The 19,323-nt window shown below is 39.5% G+C and overlaps 1 protein-coding gene across 1 annotated transcript in view; it reads left to right on the forward strand.

Annotated features, from left to right (window-relative positions):
- The window catches only part of col11a1a (collagen, type XI, alpha 1a), an 82,873-nt gene that overhangs the window by 35,491 nt on the left and 28,059 nt on the right, over window positions 1-19,323 (forward strand). Inside the window, exons 20-39 of the mRNA XM_069697967.1 lie at window positions 277-321; window positions 529-582; window positions 678-722; window positions 1,632-1,685; window positions 2,572-2,616; window positions 3,265-3,318; window positions 4,635-4,679; window positions 4,752-4,805; window positions 4,933-4,977; window positions 6,445-6,498; window positions 6,594-6,701; window positions 6,799-6,852; window positions 8,218-8,271; window positions 9,230-9,274; window positions 9,859-9,912; window positions 10,154-10,198; window positions 11,997-12,050; window positions 12,606-12,659; window positions 15,851-15,904; window positions 16,561-16,668. Of these exons, the coding sequence (XP_069554068.1) occupies window positions 277-321; window positions 529-582; window positions 678-722; window positions 1,632-1,685; window positions 2,572-2,616; window positions 3,265-3,318; window positions 4,635-4,679; window positions 4,752-4,805; window positions 4,933-4,977; window positions 6,445-6,498; window positions 6,594-6,701; window positions 6,799-6,852; window positions 8,218-8,271; window positions 9,230-9,274; window positions 9,859-9,912; window positions 10,154-10,198; window positions 11,997-12,050; window positions 12,606-12,659; window positions 15,851-15,904; window positions 16,561-16,668 (1,125 nt within the window). The remainder of the gene's footprint in view (window positions 1-276; window positions 322-528; window positions 583-677; window positions 723-1,631; window positions 1,686-2,571; window positions 2,617-3,264; window positions 3,319-4,634; window positions 4,680-4,751; window positions 4,806-4,932; window positions 4,978-6,444; window positions 6,499-6,593; window positions 6,702-6,798; window positions 6,853-8,217; window positions 8,272-9,229; window positions 9,275-9,858; window positions 9,913-10,153; window positions 10,199-11,996; window positions 12,051-12,605; window positions 12,660-15,850; window positions 15,905-16,560; window positions 16,669-19,323) is intronic.

A 19,323-nucleotide genomic window follows, 5' to 3' on the forward strand; every position in this document is an offset into this window, starting at 1 on the left:
AGTTTGTGTTTAACCTTTCCTCCCTCCTGAAACTAACGTCCCCCGGCTACCTCCTAGTTAGTACATTCAAAAATGTTTGGTTTAGTTCAGATGAACTAATCTGACTAATGCAGGCTTTTGAGCGATTATGATTACGTGTTTGGTTGTGATAACTGATATCTGAAACAAGATTCCAATGTTTACTGCCGCGTTTTAATTGTTCAAATTGAAACCTTAAACACTGATCCTCCATTGCAGCTGAATTTATTCAATTTATCTTGTCTTTCCTTCTTTCAGGGCGAGGATGGAGAGATCGGGCCGAGAGGATTAGCTGGCGAGAGTGTAAGTCGTGTCCGATGTTGTTGGTTTTGTCATTTCATCTCAAACCTGTCGGATTCCAACAAGCTGAAAGGAGATCTTCTTTGAGCTACGTGGCTAAGCTAACGGAGATATATACCAGGGGACAGGATTAGCCTTCTAAAAATGAATATGAATCTTATTCTACAGATTTATTTCTAAGTCTATGCTCTTTTTCTTGTATTTTTTCAGGGTCCTCGAGGTTTGCTGGGACCTCGTGGTTCTCCGGGACCCCCTGGATCGCCTGTACGTACCATTACTTTAACCATCCCTTTCCTCTGATATCACTTCCTGTCATTGATTCGACGTATCATGAGTCTTACCTGATCTGTCCTCCGCAGGGTGTCGCAGGTGTTGACGGACCTCCAGGTTCCAAAGGAAACATGGTACAAACACAACTTCCTCTCCGTGAACTGACTAAAATGTTGCTGAATCAGCTCTCAACTGTACACAGCGGTTTCAGTCAGTTTTCACTGTCCAGGTTATGCCGTTTAAAGCCCTTTAGGAAGCACAGCTGTGAGGTCAAAGGTCAATGCTGTGCCTCCGAGGAGCTGAGAAGGAGGGTTGCCGTTAGAAAGGCAGCACAGTATCAAGAGCTGAAGTGTCGTTCTACTGCTTTCTTCCCAATGTATCCTAAAGGTTACGATGAATGACTGTTACAAGGTCAATTCTGATTAATGCAAATGTTTAAAATTTACAACAGCTACTGAATAAAAGGCTAATTTAGGGGTAAAGGTGTAGCCTTATCTACTTGAACACATTTAACAACAGCTTCTACTAACAAACTGAACATTTTGTCCCTCAAAGTGTCAAAGAACGAGGGAATCTGATCCGAACTTCTGTTTAGAGCTGATGTTCATTGATCAGAAAACAAACATAAAGAGAAAGAAAGCAGACCACAATCTGATGTGGTTTTAGTGTGTGTTTGTTTTACCCACATAGAGTACGTCAGGGTCAGTAAAGAGGAATTCATATTGTCTTAGATGTACAAGGGGCAGTAGCGACTTAGAGGAGTCACTATAACTGTTCAGTCAAATAAGTCATGGAGTGAGTTGATCCTCAAACCGCTTCATATTGTTCGTTTGTTTATGGCTTGTATAGTAACGTCTACAGCTACCCTCCATCCCATCTATTTTACATTAGTACTAAAGAACCACGTACAATATTAAACCTAGATGTTGCCATTTGATGTCTAGTTTTATATCAATATGTTATTCAAATCAGCCTGATGTGGCTGTATCTATGACTGTGGGTAACGTTCAGTGTCTAGTTTTGACAGTCTCCATCTCTTCCAGGGACCACAAGGAGAGCCGGGCCCACCGGGTCAGCAGGGGATCCCCGGGACTCAGGTGAATGAATCGGTCACACACCTCTTCACTGCACACGACAAAAAAAAATAAGGACAAAGTGGTCCCAGAAAAACTCCATTTTGTCGTCCTTTCTGTGTTACTTCACCACAAACTCCACGTGCACAGAAAAGCCGATTACTTTGTTGACAGCTTGTGAGGTCAGAAGTTAATTTGATTAATTAAATACAAAATTGATCACCTTAATTCACACAGCATGATCTGATATTGGTTATTTTACCAGGCGTAAAAGGCAATGTACTTTTTAAAGTTACAGTTACTGCTCCAAATTAGCAGACCATCTTCGTTTTTATTTTATTTTTTTTATTTGCTCTTCCTCTTTTCTGCCCACCTTTCCTCTCTTCCCCTGTGGGCTTAAAACATGCGCACACCAGACAGACACACACATTTTTCTTAGGAAGAGGGAATGTTTTGGACTTGATCCATTTCAAAGCATCATATTCATGTTGGTATAACTCCTGCAAAGCTGCCACACCTGTTAGAGGAAGCGTCAGTGCCTCAAATTATCCCTAAAAACACACACACACACACACACACACACACACACACACACACACACACACACACACACACACACACACACACACACACACACACACACACTGGCACACATCAGGTAGCCACTCTGAAATGCATCTATGGGAACACCTGAACAAATATTTAAGTGTATGCAGCTCCACAAACATGCCAGGTGCTTCTGCATTCACTGACAACAAACGCACAAGCTTAACATTCTTTTACCAGCTCAACTATTTACAGCTCCAACAAACTCCTCAGTTTATCCAGTTTGTGTCTTGAGTGTTTGAGCATGCTTGCCGTTGCTATAGCAACACACTCATTTATCACTGTGTGTCCTTTTACCTAATAGGGTCTTCCTGGTCCTCAAGGCCCCATTGGACCACCTGGAGAAAAAGTATGTTTCTTTTTTCATTATTTTTACATGGATATTTATATTCACATTAAAGCACCATAAATTACATAATGTCTTACTTATAGTTTCATTACAGTATTCATAGTCAGGTGCAAGGAATTATTAAGTAGACGAATGCAATAAATAAGCTTTTTTTTTTTTATCAGTGTTGATGAAATAAATCAGATGTAGGATGGCAAACAGCTTAATATGATGTAACTTTTTCATGAAGGTCATTTTTTCTGTTTCTGGTTTGGTCCCTGCAGGTTTACAAAAAGTCTAAACAGTCAAATTATAGTCAACTATGAAAGTTAGAACAAAATAGAAATCTTTTTCTTTAATGTAATTGCCTGTACAACACAGATCAGCATGTATCTTTTTGACTGATTAGTAAGTTGATTCAATTTATTTCTGTCAGCAAAAACTGCAAACTATCAACTGGATATTGTGTCTTTTAACGTTAACTTTCCTGCCCTTTAGCTTAAAATTAACATATAGTGCTAATTTCAGTGCCATCCAGAAAATATAATTTCTGATCCAGGTCAAAATGTTTTGAGCTTGTGTTTTTTTGGGAACCTGCAGAGGATTTGTATAAACAGTGATAGAGATCTCCTTTGACCTCATTTATCTTTGTCTTTTCCCCTCATACAGGGACCTCAGGGCAGGTCGGGGCTGTCTGGATTACCCGGAGCTGACGGGCCTCCTGTGAGTGTTCTGTATACGCACATACAACATATCAGTGTCACAAACGTATACACAAACGGAAATATGACAACGCTTCACTTCAGTAACATCCACTCAAACCTCAGGCATTATTGTCTATGAAACTCTTTCAGAAACTCATGTTTTTGTGTTCAGCGACACTTTGAGTGCATTGGTAAGGTTATATTCTGATGACTAGTTTATTCCCAGCAGAGAGTTGACCTGTGATTTACCCATTAAGCTATTTACACAATACTTTAGTACAGGTTGCAATTCAGATAGCACATTACTGTTTACAGCCAGTCTTGTGGAAGTTACTGTTTCTCTATGCCGGAGACAAAACTTTGCAGCTCATAGAAACAGAACACGATGTCAAATTTTAGCAGTGGTAATAATAAAGGAAACAGACACGTTTTTGTTTTTTTTTCCACTTGAAATACCTTCACGTAACCAAATATTCCCACATAACGTTTGTCATACTAAAACAGTCTAGACTATAAATATTTATATCTACCTACAATTTTTGTGCAAACTTCTCCTTAAACTAAAATGCGTAGATTTACCCCCTCCACTGTACGACACACACGGTGAATACTTCACCGCAGAGCTGTTCCTCTGAAATCTCTGCAGGCGTTTTTCAGCAGCAGAAATATCAGTGAGGGCCTGAGGGATTTTTTTATTCCAGACCTGTAGTCGCTCCTGTCATGCCTCCGTCTCTGCCCTCGCTCGGTGAGGTGTGTAAGTTCAAGAGGCAGGCGGGCCTCGGACGCCCTCGGGCCCCACGGCCTGATGATTTACGGCCCTCTGCCTCAATCTCACTCTGCAAATTGGACGTGCCAGGTGTTCCGCAGTGAAAGCTTTCCATATGAGTGAGAGTGTGTAGCACGCAGCCCACACGGGGCCTGTCTACCGGTCCCATCACCATCACATCACCAGTAGCCATCACACAAGGAGCTATTATTATTGATGTTATTATTAGTATCAGTATTGAGATGAGTATTATAAATATTTCCCTGTAATTAACTCGGAAATGAATTCATGCCTTTCAAAAACCACAATGGGGCGCACAAATATATGGCTTATACACAGAACTGAGACCTACTGTATGTTGTTGGTGTGAAGCAGATATTGTTTTTATGTTTTATGTTTATGAATTCAATGCTATCCATTCATGATATGAAAAGGTAGATCCATGTTTGAGCAGTTAGGTCAACCTCAGATTTTTTTCAGCAGATTCTGCTTTGCCATGCAGCTCTGTTCTTGTATGTGAAGCTGCTTAAACATCACTTCTAATGACTTTGTGACATCTTATTTTACAGGGTCATCCTGGAAAGGAGGGTCCAGCTGGAGAGAAAGGAGCTCAGGTAGGTGTCATTAAATCTTTTTATTTGTATATATTTATGCCGGGGTTAACATACACTGTTTGTTTGCTCCAGGGTCCATCAGGTCCACAGGGTCCTATTGGTTATCCTGGCCCTCGTGGTGTCAAGGTAGGTTTTCTTTAATCATTTGATGAAGGATGGATTTATTTGACCACTTTTATTATTATTATTATTATTATTATTATTATTTATTATGGTATAGTAGTCTAATGAATCTCTGGCTTCTGTCCTATAGGGTGCAGATGGTGTCCGTGGCCTTAAGGGATCAAAGGGAGAGAAGGTACACACTTCTTAAAATAATACATTCTTTTCACAAATTGTATGTTGTAATTACAAAAAAACTAAACAAAAACAAAGATACCTGCCACTGGAAACCATTCACTTCACATATAGTGCTAATGCAGGAATGATTTTTATGCCTAAACTGCTATTTAATATATACTTTTCCAAGATGAATCAGAATAAATTCAGTAGGTTTATTTCTGTTTGTTAATTGAGAATACTGTCTAAGTCGGCATGTTGATCGAAACTTCAATTTGTGATGAAGATGAATTCAGTAAAATAAAGTTTTGAGGAGAAGCCTGTGAGTATATTCAGGTCACAGACATTCTGTCCGTAGCCACGGCTGTCTATCTGCATTGCCAACTTTGTTTTGACTCTTTTGAGCTGCAGTGGACGTCGGTTGCTGCCCGAATGTCCCACACAGAGGTCTGTCGATAACTGTCTTCAATGGAGACAGAGACTTTGTTGAAGTGACCCTCAGCTTGTTGTTGAATGTAAAGCTGTCTCGCTCTCGGCTTCTTTCTTTTTTTTGTGTGTCAAAGAACACTGCAATCAATCTGGAGTACTTTTGAAGTGTTCAAGTGTGTGTCACCATGAAGAATTTAAACTCAGCTTCTTCTTTTTAATATGCATGTTTTTTATTTAAGATCAATGCACATAGGCCGCTGTATAAAATCTATTATGTGACTGAAGGCTGTTGTTCTCACTTCAGTGACAGGTATTCATATCACTTTTTATTGAATTATTTATAGCAAAAAATTCAAAAGCCAAAACCTTGAGGAGAATGGGTTTGTTATGAATAAAGGATGCGCAGGTGTGTGTGTGTGTGTGTGTGTGTGTGTGTGTGTGTGTGTGTGTGTGTGTGTGTGTGTGTGTGTGTGTGTGTGTGGTCTCGGTGATGCGAGTTGCTGAGCCATGCTCAGTGCTGCATTATGCATCAGATGGGGTTGAAAACATGGACGAGAGACAGATGAGAAAGACGAAGTGTTAAAGAACACAGGCAGAGAATTGGCTGAACTGAACAGTGTCCTTCAGGATTCTTTTAGTTATGTCGCTGTAAAATTTCACAAAACTGATATTTGGTGTCTTTTTACCAAATCTAGATTCGGTGTATTAGATATACGAAATACAATGTCTTTTCTTTTGAAAAAGCCAAATGAATCTGAATCAGTAAATCCACAGTTCCAAATAAAACCAGCTGGTACAGGTGTGTGTGACAGCAGCACAGCCCGTCTTACAACAGTTCAACAGTTCCTTGTGTGTGCTATTCCTCTATCTGACCAGCAGATAGCAGCATCAGTCCTGTGGTCCACACAGTGAACCAAGACGGCTGGGTTTTTAACATGCTCAGTAAAATAACTTTATAAGTTCCCCAGAGAAATTAACACAATAGTTCATTTCAAATGTTTTGGTGAGGAATAAACTCATGAAATAACCAAGCTCCTATCTTTTTGTCTTCTTGTAGGGCGAGGATGGTTTCCCAGGTTTTAAGGGGGACATGGGAATCAAAGGAGACCGGGTGAGGAGTGAAATAACAACATCATCATCTATCCAGCCTCTACCTTTATTCTTTACATGGAGACCATTACAACCATTGTGATACTGTATGTGTAGGGTGAGCTCGGCATGCTCGGGTCTCGAGGAGAGGACGGTCCCGAGGGTCCTAAAGGAAGAGCTGGCCCCAACGGAGAATCAGGTCCTCTTGGTCCCGCTGGAGAAAAGGTAATGTGACTTTTTTTTTTTTTTTTTTTTTTTAACCTTACCCTGATTGTGATTAAAATGTGTTGTTGTGCTTACTTGTGCTGTTAATGTCTCTCAGGGTAAACTGGGTGTCCCCGGATTGCCGGGTTATCCAGGAAGACAAGGACCTAAGGTGAGTTTAACACAACAAGAGATGTTATATATTTTGTTATATCTGACTGAATATGCAGCAGTTTGTTGTGTTATCAGAAGTGTGAAGTTATCACAGCTGTGAGAGTACACTGGAAAAGTATAAATGTCCATACATGAGATGAAATGGACTTAAACAACAATATTTTGTAATTGTATATAGTTAGATTCCAGTACAGAGCGACAGTCATAACGAGATAACTGACACCTGCATTCATTGGGAAGATTATTTCTGCAATACATTTTGTACAGACATATTTTTAAAGTGACAGCTCTGTAAATTCAGTATGCCCACGATCACTTTCAAAGGAGACACCTGTAGAAATGTGGGCTCCTTTTCCTAAAAAGGTGTTTGAAAAAGGCCTCTTCTAGTTGCAACTTTCTTTCCAAGATGTTTTCCCTGAATCTCTCTCCCCCGCCTGCACACTTTGGACCAATCAGAAAAAGCCCTGGACAGAAGACATGTGATTGTAGTGGTAGCAAATATATACAATAAGACATCTGTGTGATTGAGATCGACCACCTGGTGCAGGTTACTGTGTGAAGCTCCATCTCCCCCAGAAGGTGTCAGTTACAAAGGATTCAGTCACCTAAATGAAATATCTCAAAATTTTAAAGTGTGAGATTTTCCTTTTTTGCCTAGACAATTCCTCATTAGATTTTGAACACAACAGAGTGGTAGTGATATGTGGACATCTTACATTTGGCAGAAGGTTTGTCATTGATTTAATTTGTATTAAATGTCCCCAATGCAACACGCGGGGAGGTTCTGCAGAAATAGGTAAGCTGCTTTTTAATCTCCTGTCCTCAGAGTCTGAGGCAAGAAAATAAATCATTTCACCTCGTCTCGTGTTTACAGGCGTCTTGTGCAGAGTTTTGTTGTAAAATCATTCTCACTTTGTGTTTGTGTGTGTGTGTTCCTCACATAGTTATTTAAGTTATTATAGCCGACAAACTTCCTCTCTTCTACAGGCTTGATTAGTCTGTTATTTTCATGTCAAATTTCACTTTAGTAAAGCAACGTTTGTCACAAAGACATGTTTATCCCGTTGAATATTGTTATTCAGTCCAGCTAGAGTAGAAACCTTTTTTTTTTTTTTTTAGGAAAAACAACATTAACAAATCAGGAAGGAACAATCGCATTGAGGTCACGGAAGTGATCTGTTTTATATTTTAAACTCATGCTACATTCAATGAATTTTACATCAGGGCCATGATGTGTGAAGCTAACTAAAGATGACATTCCACAGCAGAGCAGATAAATACGGGATGAGCCTTTATTATCATGCATGCACTGATCCACGCACCCGACATCCCCCTCCGTGACTTCTCCCTCTCCTATTGACAGGGCTCGAGCGGCTTCCCCGGCTTCGCTGGAGCCAACGGTGAGAAAGGAGCCAGGGTAAGAAAACACACACAAACACACACTCGCTGACGTGGTTTGTGTATAAAAATCACTGTGCCATCATATCCCAGCACAAAAGGGAATTGATTGCTATTATAAAGGCATCGATGGGGGGGAGGGGGGGGGGGGGGGGGAGATCAATGTCGGGTAGAGAACAAAAGATGTGGAAACAACTGATTTCACTGAGCCGCTCACATCACTTCGAGGCTTGAGAGAAAGGCTGAGATGCAGTTTAAGCTCCAGGTTTTACGATAAACATTTAAGTAACCGACTTCACCTCAATTAAACTAACATAAATATCAAAATATCACTTTCAGATGGTCTTAAATGGCTGAAAGAAATTAACTTTCCTTTCTTAAATCCATCAGAATCATTTAATGGACACTCTAAAGTATATTACTCTACTTATGCCAAGTCTACCTTCCAAAGTAAAACACTTTTTTTTTTCCATAACACATTTCGGCTAGAGAACTATTTTACAGCTATTGTAGAGTTTTGACTGTATATGTTGGCAGCCTGTTTCTCCTGCTGTGGTCAGCCAGCCAGTGGGAAGTGACTGTTTAACAAATTCTTTGTCTTTTAACAAACGCATAATGTACCTTTAATTGCACAACTCCAGTACTTTTGGGGGTTCATTGTGATAACACCTGTTGTTTTCTAGCAAACTAGTGGACATAGTTCAAAGGTCACATGTTACAGGTCACAGGTCAATGTTTTCCAAGATGTCATAAATAGACTCATGGAAATAGAATGTTTCTTGACGATCATTGAAGATTGTATTTAATTATTACTAATTCATTTATTTATTTTAATTGAAGGGATCAGAGCTATTTTTGTTTCGAACAGGGACCAAACTGTTCTGCAGGACACGTGTCAAACATGTCCGAGGTGCATTAATGTTGGAAATGACTGCGGTTTGGGTGCCTGAAATGTTTTGCTTTTGGTTATCTAACAGGGCATCGCTGGTAAACCCGGTCCAAGAGGACAAAGAGGTCCAACGGTACGTACGGTGCACTCACGATTTCTATCATTCATGGATTAATTAATTAGGCTCAAATCATTTTAATCATACCTCCAAACAAATTATGTCCATTACAACTAATGCCCGACTTATATATTGGCCGGCCAATCATATGACCTGATATTGGCCCATCACAGATGTATCCGTATTGGCGTTGCCAGTTTTCGCCGATATGAAGTTTTATTTTTTTTTATAGAACGTAATACAAAAAAGATGCTTGGGGCACATTAGAAATTCATAGTTATTTGTGGTTATTAAATTCCCATTGAAGTTTACTATTTCAGTGCACTGATGTCAATCTGGACAATAAACTGTAAAATATCCTGCCTCCGTTACATGTATTTGTTACAACTGTCAAAAGTGTTTGATAATTACATCATTGCAAAAAATGTGTTACATTTTTTTAACTCCCTAATATCGGCATTTGTGTCGCCCCCAAAACTCCGGCATCAGTCGTGTTCTGATTCTCAATGTTGATCGGCTTTGACATCTTTAAATTAGATCGGTTCAACTTTAACATACAGTTGTGCTACATGGTTCTGAGTTTTCTTTTCCATCTTCAGGGTCCTCGTGGGGGTCGAGGCGCCAGAGGTCCAACAGGAAAACCTGGTCCCAAGGTAAAAACACTTTCCCCATCACAACTCAGGAGTTTAGACTTTTTACAGGGTAGTTTTACTTTATCAATCAGTGAAACGTTGTACTGATGGTAAAATGAAACTCGACCAATGAAATCATGACAGATTTCTGTATATTTCCACTTTCTACTGCTCCCATCTAGGTTCCTACCAAACACAATATGTAAAGTGTCAAAACACAGCTCAACAATAACTGATGATGATTTGTTGCTGTGTGTTGCAGGGCACAGCAGGCAATGATGGTCCTGCAGGCCCGCCTGGTGAGAGAGTAAGTCCATAACACACGGAGTCTGTTATACATGTTGATACGAACGAGGGCTAGATATTTATATCTTTATATTCTTGCATTAAAAAATTCAGTGTCATCCACCTCCACTGTGATGATGATGTTGCATTCAGATATATTATTGGAAACTTTAAGACCTAAGGGTAAATTGATTTTAGGTGTGTAATATAAAGATTAGTCAACACTGACCTTCAAGTCTCGTCAAACTGGATAAACTGTTCAGGACTGTGAGCATTACGATGAGATAAGCACAAAAAAAAAGAAATACAGAAATACATACTATGCTTCTTTTGTTCTAATTAAGATATCTAACAGCGCATTAAACAATATTTCAATGTTTTACTTACTGAACTTTCCCAAAAAGAGAGGAAGATGAGTCAAGGTTACCCAGAAATAATTAAGAAATGTTAGATTCATTCAATCAATGAGTCACTAAAAATGTTTAGTTACTAGAAAAGCTTTTCATCGAATGTATGATTACGTATTCCATTTTATCAGTGTATAATGAGTCATTGTGTTATGAAGATTTTCTTGCTCCAACTTAAGTTAATATTTACCGGGCAGGCAACACGCGTTCATCTTGTAATAACTGTCACGTACAATACTTTGTTCCTTTTCCCACAAACAAACAGCAGCATCTCTTTTGGTCCCTAGTGTTGTGATTAAGTCCATTTCTCCCTTCAAGCATTTTAAAGGACAGATACAGGAGATCATTCCTGCCTACTGCAATAAGACTGGACAATAACTCACCTCTGGTCAAATCCATCACACAACAATAACACCGTTGTCTGTTTTTCTTGTTTGTTTAAATATAAAAAAAAAAAAAAAGAATTTGCACTATTGTTTAGTTAGTTTTAATTTAATTTAATTATTCTATCTTATTTTATTCTATTTTATTGTCTGTTATTTTACTGCTTTCCTGTATCTATAAATGCTGCTGTAGTGAAAGAATTTCCCCTTGAGGATTAATAAAGTAACTACCTACCTACCTACCTACCTACCTACCTACCTACCTACCTAAACCCCAAAGAAAAGAAAAGAAAATGGTCTAAAATCTAGATTTTTAGCCTTTGGTGGCTAACTCTGCAGGAAAGTTAACAATCTGTGCAGATGCTGTTCAATACAAGTCTTCCAGCAGTGACACCTTATTTAATAACATTTCATTACGTCTAGTTAGATTTCCAGTGGTGTTTTACTGCAGTTTGATTCTGCTGTGTAACAAAGAATTTGGAAACATTCGCATGAACCGAGTGAAGTCCAAATAAGTCATGAAAGCAGAAAGACTTCAACTATTAAGCAGCTGCAGTAAGTTTTCATTAGCATTTAGCCAACAGAAGGAGGGGAGAAATGATCTTCACTACAACTCTGACGAAGCATGATTAATTCATGTTCATCAGAATATGAAGCTGTAGGAGTGTGACAGAACTCTGTAAAGCCGCCTGTTACTTTCCACATCAGATACAGTCACTTAGTAATCAAGCCTCATTAAAATAGTCACATCTAGGGTTTATAATTTCAAAATCTAACAAATTTAAGAACACAACTTTTACTAATACTCACTTGTATCGTGGCTATAATTTTAGATCAGTTTTTTGATTGAATACCTTTAATTGGCGTAAGCCTCTTTAAAATTTGCCATAACACACACATGGCATTCTTCCAGCTTTTAAACTTCTAACTTTTTTTTTTTTGTTGTTGTTTTTTTCATTTTTCCATAATGCACTAAGCTATATCATAATGTCATTCTTTGTCGATCTCTAATCATGTTTGTTAATTGCAGGGACCTCAAGGACCACAGGGACCAGTAGGCTTCCCCGGGCCAAAGGGACCCCCTGTAAGTATTCCTCCTTCCTGGAGACACTATACGCACTCGACAGCTCAGTGTACAACCATCCGCACTCAGTCTTCAGGGTTTCCCACAGTTCTGTGTCTAAACTCGTATCTTCTTTCCTCTTCATACCGTCTCAATAGCAAATTACCCTGGTTTGCAAACATTATAAGTCACAATTGATTCAATTTGAGGAATTCAGGTGGGGGGCAGTAATACATTGCAATATTCCTAATTCTGTACAGAGATCATTAGTCTAACTATTATCGAAACAGAACCCATTTTCTCACTCCCCAGTCTAGGCTGGAGACGAGTGGTAATTTCCACCTATTGATTCCAGTTAGAGTCATAGCCGGCTCTCAAACCTCAGCCAGTCATGTTGTTCCTTTCCCCACAAAAACCCCACAAAAAAACGCAACCTATTATTTTTTCATTAGTGTTACAAACAAATCCACAGCACTAGAATAGAAAAACATGTGGTGCCATTATTCACTATAGGTGCGAACGTGAAAATATGAAATGTTATTAAATGAGTGTTGTATCTTCATTTCTACCCAACAGGGACCACCTGGAAAGGACGGGCTGCCCGGACACCCCGGCCAGCGTGGAGAGACGGTGAGTCCTGAATATGCAGTGTGCTGTTTGAGCTTCCCGTCACCTGTGTAGCTCTGCTCGGGCTCAGCCTCTGACTTACTGCAGGACCATACGACCTCACGTCGAGCTGGATACTCAATATAACTTGTGGCACATCTTAACTTCTTCAGTTTTTCTGAATCCAAACAGTCCATTCTTGTTTTAATTCCACTAGAACTGCATGTTGATGCTTCAGTCTGTATATTCACTGCCATTTAGGTTAAAGTTGCCTGTGAGGCCTGTTTGGCTCTCAATCTTCAAATTGCCTCTTGGTTGCAGGGTAGATCTGATCCTCTCCAATCAGACAGCTGCACTTCAATTGAATGCCCTCCACACACACACACCTCCCCCTCCACATCTTATCTCTATTGCCCTTGTATGCCGGGGATAACAATCGGTGATGCAACATCTCAGTGGGACGCCAAAGGGGTGGGCATGTCTGCCTCGGAAAGCAAAACTCTTCAAAGACAAAGCTGTTTGGAACATTTTCTGAGTCGACAGCTTGTCACCCCCCCCCCCCCACACACACACACACACACACCTTGCATTGTGTCTGTGTGAATCCAAATGATAAAGGTGCACACTGGTGAGCTGCATTTCTGATGGTTACTGATATTTGCAAATGTCTCTGGAAAAGATGCTAAATTTAAACCGTCCAGTTCCAATAAGGAGCGAGTGTGTAGCACTGCCTCATCTATAATAATATAGCTGAACTAGCCAACATATAATTAGTTGCAGCAGTAATCCATGTATTATTTTTTTCAAAATGCATTTAAGCTTAATGAGAAATTGCTTTGCTAAATCTGAACCGAAGAGGCACCGATACACAGATGGAGCACCTGATGGGATATCAGATTTACCTCACAACAAGCCAAAAAAAAAAAACAAGTTTGATTCAATCACACCGAGTTGCATTCGCCGGCTCTCGACTTCGATTCCTCTGTAGTTGGTATGCATCGCTGCGCCTTGCTTTGACAAGGCTCAGAGGGCAATAAATTCTACTAAAAGCGTGACAGATCTTCGCCTCTGTCATTAAAGCTTCCCTTTTCCGCTTGCCTCGTTCCTATAGATAACGTAATACACGCGGCGACTCGAGCGACACGATAGAGTCTTCATTAAGGTGTTTATGGCCACAGATTTATGCGCTGATGAACAGGCTCCACAAGCATCCAATATGAGAATGGATCACAGCAATAAAGATGCTCGCAGGCGCCCTGCCCTGGCAACACAAGTTGCATTTGAGGAAGTGCAAATAAAGATTTGAGCCGGTGTCTCCGATACTGCAACAGCATGGCCCGAGGACTCCGGTTAAATAATACATCACCATCAATCACAACCTATAGTGATCAATAACCCTGGAGTCACAAGTCAGCCAGGTTCGGCTTTCCAAGAGCTTGGATTTGAAACTTTGTAAGATTGTTGGATAATAAGTTACAAATCAAATGAGTAATGATTGTAATACCCGAGTGAAAATTGGTTATGGATAGAGTTTGATGAGTGAAGGAGTCAAAGATCAAATCGAAAGGGAAAAGTCATCGTGCCCCCTCAGCAGTCTGTTCCTGCGGTCGGACATGTTTTCTTTAATGCAATCACTCTCAGTAACTCAACTTAAAAGAGTTTTACAGCGTTCACTCACGTCATCTTGTTTTAAGGCAGGATGTCTGGAAATACACCTGTATGTCTCCAGTAGATTATGAAATCTGTGTTAATGTCACGAGTCTTTCCTTGTCCTCACACATCTGCGCTTTATGTCACTTAATATCCAACCTTTAAGCATCAGTGCTGGGTTAATATGTTTGAGGAATATACTGTAGTGCACTCAAGCCAATGCAGATTGGATTGTTCCACTCACAGAAGACAGACGTTCATCTGATTTTTGCAGCTCTGTTCGAGTCAATGATGGGGATTTTTGGATGGCTTGTCCTGTTTATCTGTTTAAATCTGCTCAAGCGTGTCCATAAGGAGTACTGCGATGCAAATCAGCCTCACACAGCTAATGTAAACTTAATGCAACAGCTTTACTCCAACTAAGTGGTCTGTGTTTCCCCAGAGAACATTGTGTGCTCACTATAACTTAGCAAAGACTAGTTTTGGAGCAGTTACGCTAACCACCACTAGTGGATGCTTAGTTACACCTTCAGCAACATTATCACTTCAACGGAATCGTCTTTGTTGTTGTCAAACTGCAGTAAGTCTGATATTCAGTGGTGTTTTGGCGAATCAACATCATGGTTTTTCGCTGTTAGATGCTTCGCCTTTCTTAACTCATCTCGTGTGTGCTTTGGGTCTTTATTATTCGCTGCTTGGCAGGTAGAGACAGTCAGACTTTGTTCGATGGAAACAACTGCATCCAATTTAATAAGGATTCTTTGTAAACTTTCTAAACCAGACATTTCTTCTTTGTAAGGCAGAAATTAACCAATAATTTAAAAGTTTAATCTAAAATCAGTTTGGAGAGTCAAAATTATTAGCAGTTTGTCATCTTAAGCAGCCGTTTCACACAACAATATTAGTTTTTAAAAATTCCAGCTTAATGAATATTTAAATCCTCTGAAAACTGTAAATAAAGAGTTATTCATGTCGCTGTCAGTGACATGTCAAATGTCCTTCGTCTTCTTTGCATCCCTTAGTGCTGCGTAAACCTTAATAACAGCAGTCAACTTCACAGGTCATGTGATATTTCTTTGCACAGTACCTACTGCAGAAATGTACATTTCTAGTGATGTATTAGTATGAGTAAAAAAAAAAAAAAAATCTAAAGTTCATTAAAATATTTTTTCCAAATTCTTCGTATAGAGTGAGGTGCTGCACTAACATAATATATTCCATGCTGGAGATAAGAGCAATGCACTTTTCAAAGAGCGGTGCAGCAACTACAATGCACATCAAAAACAACAAGTAATGTTATAATTTACACTCTTATGTAAACAAGTTAGTAATTTTGTTAATTTTGCCACACACATCCTTGTAGTTATGAATGTAGAGTGCAAATGATCCATTCGAGGATATATTTCAGTATCAGGATGTCCTGATCCTGGTTTGGTTTCATCCAGACATCTTTGCGGTGTCAAAACCTAAAACACTTCTCAAAAGCCTGAGTGATATAACTGTGATGACTTGTGTGTTTGCATTGTTGCGAACTGTTCAAACAATTCTTTTTAATCTGATTTCAGGGTTTCCAAGGAAAAACTGGTCCACCAGGCCCGGGAGGTGTTGTTGGGCCCCAGGTAAGAGAATTGCAACCAGCAGTAGGAACCTTTGCCATCTGACAGATAATCATCATTAATACATGTAGATCTGAAGTTAGCAATGCATTACCCGTATTGTGGACCAAAATTCTAGATAATTAAGTATCTTATTGGAAAAATAAATAACTTTAAACAACTAAAATACAACTGTAGTCAGTCAGTTTTATTTATATAACTCGATATCGCACGTTTTCTTAAAGAAACTTAACAATATGTTCAGCATACAACATCCGCAATCTTAGACTGTTAGACACTCAGTGACTCGAGATCCCTGAAGTATAGGTGTAAAGTATGTAAATAAACTAATACTAATGATCTCTATTTATGAAGCATCTTTTTGACAAGGTTAGACAGTGCTGCACAATTAAAAAGTAACAAAAAGACAACAAACAAAGTAGCACTGCAAAGAAAAAGCATAAGTAAAAATATATGGTGACATGAATAGAACCATATATAAAAGATCACCCAATAAAAGCTCTTTTAATTTAATAGCAGCTTCCGAGCTAGCTAAGCTTAGATCATTTAAAACACTCTTTAATGACGATAAAAAATGTTATTGACTTGATGAATCGGCCACATTCTACTTTCTCTATGTTGAACAGCAAATAATATTCAAATGTGTGATGACATCATAGGGACCCACTGGAGAGACTGGACCCGTTGGTGAGAGAGGCCACCCCGGACCTCCAGGCCCACCCGGAGAGCAGGGTCTTCCAGGTGCTGCTGGCAAAGAAGGAGCTAAGGTATGTGTCCAGTATACTGCACTGCAGGGAAGGAAAGTAGCTACTCACAATAATTATTCCTCTCAAATCCATGCAGATTAGCTTTCCTTCTCTTATTCGATGGATATAGTAGGCGGGATCGATATTTCTCATGTTCGGTATTAAAATTGTGTTAGTTACACTAAAGAGAGGATGACAGGCACGTTGACAGGAAGGAAAACTGAGGGCTGCAAATTGAATTTATGCAGTTACAATTTTTGCAGATTGAGCAGGCTGCATTGTTATTGTGCTTGATGGCATGCAAAGCTCAGTAGATCCCTGGATTGCAGATCTAAATCTATAACAAGAAAGTCACTCAGAAATACACCCCAGAAAATCCAGCATTACTCTTTGTGCTCTATAAGATTCTGAAAAGTGACTGCTGAAGATACAGTAGCTGAGATTTGGGGAGTGTCTGGTTCCTTCCCTGGCTCTCCCTGCCTGCAATTGAGTGCCCATTAGCAGCAGACAGCAGCCATTCTGTAGAAGTATGGCCCGCTCTGAAGCAACCCTGACTGATTCCCGGGACCACTCAGCATCCCCTGCTCCCCATCCACTCCCTCAAACCCCCCTTTGTCTTCCCCTCTCATTTTCTCCCTGTCTTCCCCCAAGCCGACAGTTTAATCAAGTCCGTCGGCTAACTCTGAACCCCGTCTGCCACTCGCAGCCCCTCGCTTCCCTCCCCGCTCCGCTACGACTTGCGCATCAGTATGCCAGCGACACTTTGTGCCGGTCTTGGCAACGCAAGCCAAATCCTCTTATACCGCTCAAGCCCACACTTCTGTGCCTCCCTGTTTGCAGATAAAGTCAGTCTGCCAATGCAAAAAGAACAGAGAACGAGGCCTTTTTTTTTTCCCCCCGCTTTTTTTTGTCCTTGTTTTAGAAACACGGTATTCAAAAATCTACCCAGAAGGAAATGAGGTAGCCCTGCAGTTATTGGTACAATTCTTTTCTCCTAGATAGAATACAAAAGAGCTTCTTAAAGTTTGTGAAGTGTCTGAGGTGAGGGAAGGGTTGAGAGGAAGAATGCTTTGCTTGCCTGTATTTTATTCTACCTATTTATATCAAGTGTTCTCGGTGCTGATTGCAGTCGAAAAGAAGTCTGTGTCCAAATGTTTTTGCTGTTATGTGCAGTGATGCTGGATTTTTGACAGTTCGAGCTTTTAGCCTTTAAGCAGTCTGTTGTTTATTTGTGTTATTTAACCAACAACAAACAAACAAACAAAAAAATCTGTCAGAAATCTTCATGTTTCATATTGTGGCCGATTATATGATATGATACTGATTTTGATTAGAGTTGAGGTTTCCATATACCGTGTGTTGAAAGTGCTAATGAAGCCAGAGAAAAGTAATTGCAACTAATGGCCCATTAAGATGGTTGTCAGCTTTGAAGCAGGTACACCTCTGTTCCTGTTGGATGTGCAAAGCCATTAGTGCATCATGATACTTGCTTGTCAGATGCTCTTCAATCTGTATGCACCAGGAATTCAGGGCTCTCTCTCTCTCTCTCTCTCTCTTCTCGCTCTCTCTCTCCTCTCTCTCTCTTAGCTGCAAGCAGAGTAGTGTTGTTCTTTATTTTAACATGTAAACGCCACAACACAGAATCTGCATGTACACATTTCACCAGAGGGCTCAGTGGAGGCGGCTGTCAAGCATCTAAGTTCTGATTTACAAGCCTTTGACTGAATACAAATACGAGATTGTGCTTTGCATCTCTAAACCAAAAGCAGCACTAATTCATCACCTCACAAGCAGTGAAGTTACATTAGAAGTTATGCATATGTATGACTCAATTTTAGATAAAAAAAATAAATATAAGAAAGACATCTAAAGTAGTACATTTCAAGCTCTGAATTTGACTGACACCAAGTCTGTTTCACTATAAAGCCACACTGCTGCCACAGTAAATGACTAAGGGCACAGAGACACAGTATGAGGATAGAATCTAAATACTTTTCTGTGTAAAGCAACTCTTTTTTTAATTCTAACAGTGACAGTATATGTAACAATATTTTCAGGATTTGAATTTCTATAAACAGTGACATATCCTTGTCACAGTTGTATTTGAGGGATCATTGCAAAAATAAAATTCTTTATATAGACTGTACGTACAATATAAATGTATATATAAAGAATATTGGCAGATATATCGGTATCTGAATTTATTTTCTCCCTAGTTTTGGTGTCTGGCTCCAGTAAAAATCCAGTATCTAGTATACCAATATCTTATAAAAGGGTCAAAGACTGAACACTTGTTTAACTAATAATTTCCTGTTGTACTTTGGCATTGCTTCCCATTCTCTCTCACTGTCTGGCAAGGCTCAGTTAGTCTTTTGTTTAGATGTGTATCAATTCTCTCCTTCATCCAAACTCCCTCTTATACCTGACTGGATGAATGCACCTCTTCTAATTTTCAGTCTTTGATGAATACTGTCAGATTTGTTTGTTTTCTGTTTTTGTCTCTCATCATTTGTAATTTGGTATCCTCAGACTTAATTTGTCCCTGACAGATGTTTCCCAGACTTAAATATTGTGGTGAAAACTGTCTCTGAGATGTTGTCTGGTTTTTTATTAATATCTTTAGTTTTTTGTAATTATTACAATTTTGTAATTGCAATTTTGCATTAATGCAACATA

The sequence above is a fragment of the Brachyistius frenatus genome, unplaced genomic scaffold (assembly GCF_029030835.1).
Source record: "Brachyistius frenatus isolate BFR_SWC_R1_liver_20210118 unplaced genomic scaffold, ASM2903083v1 Contig_25, whole genome shotgun sequence".
In the NCBI taxonomy this organism is placed as follows: domain Eukaryota; kingdom Metazoa; phylum Chordata; class Actinopteri; family Embiotocidae; genus Brachyistius; species Brachyistius frenatus.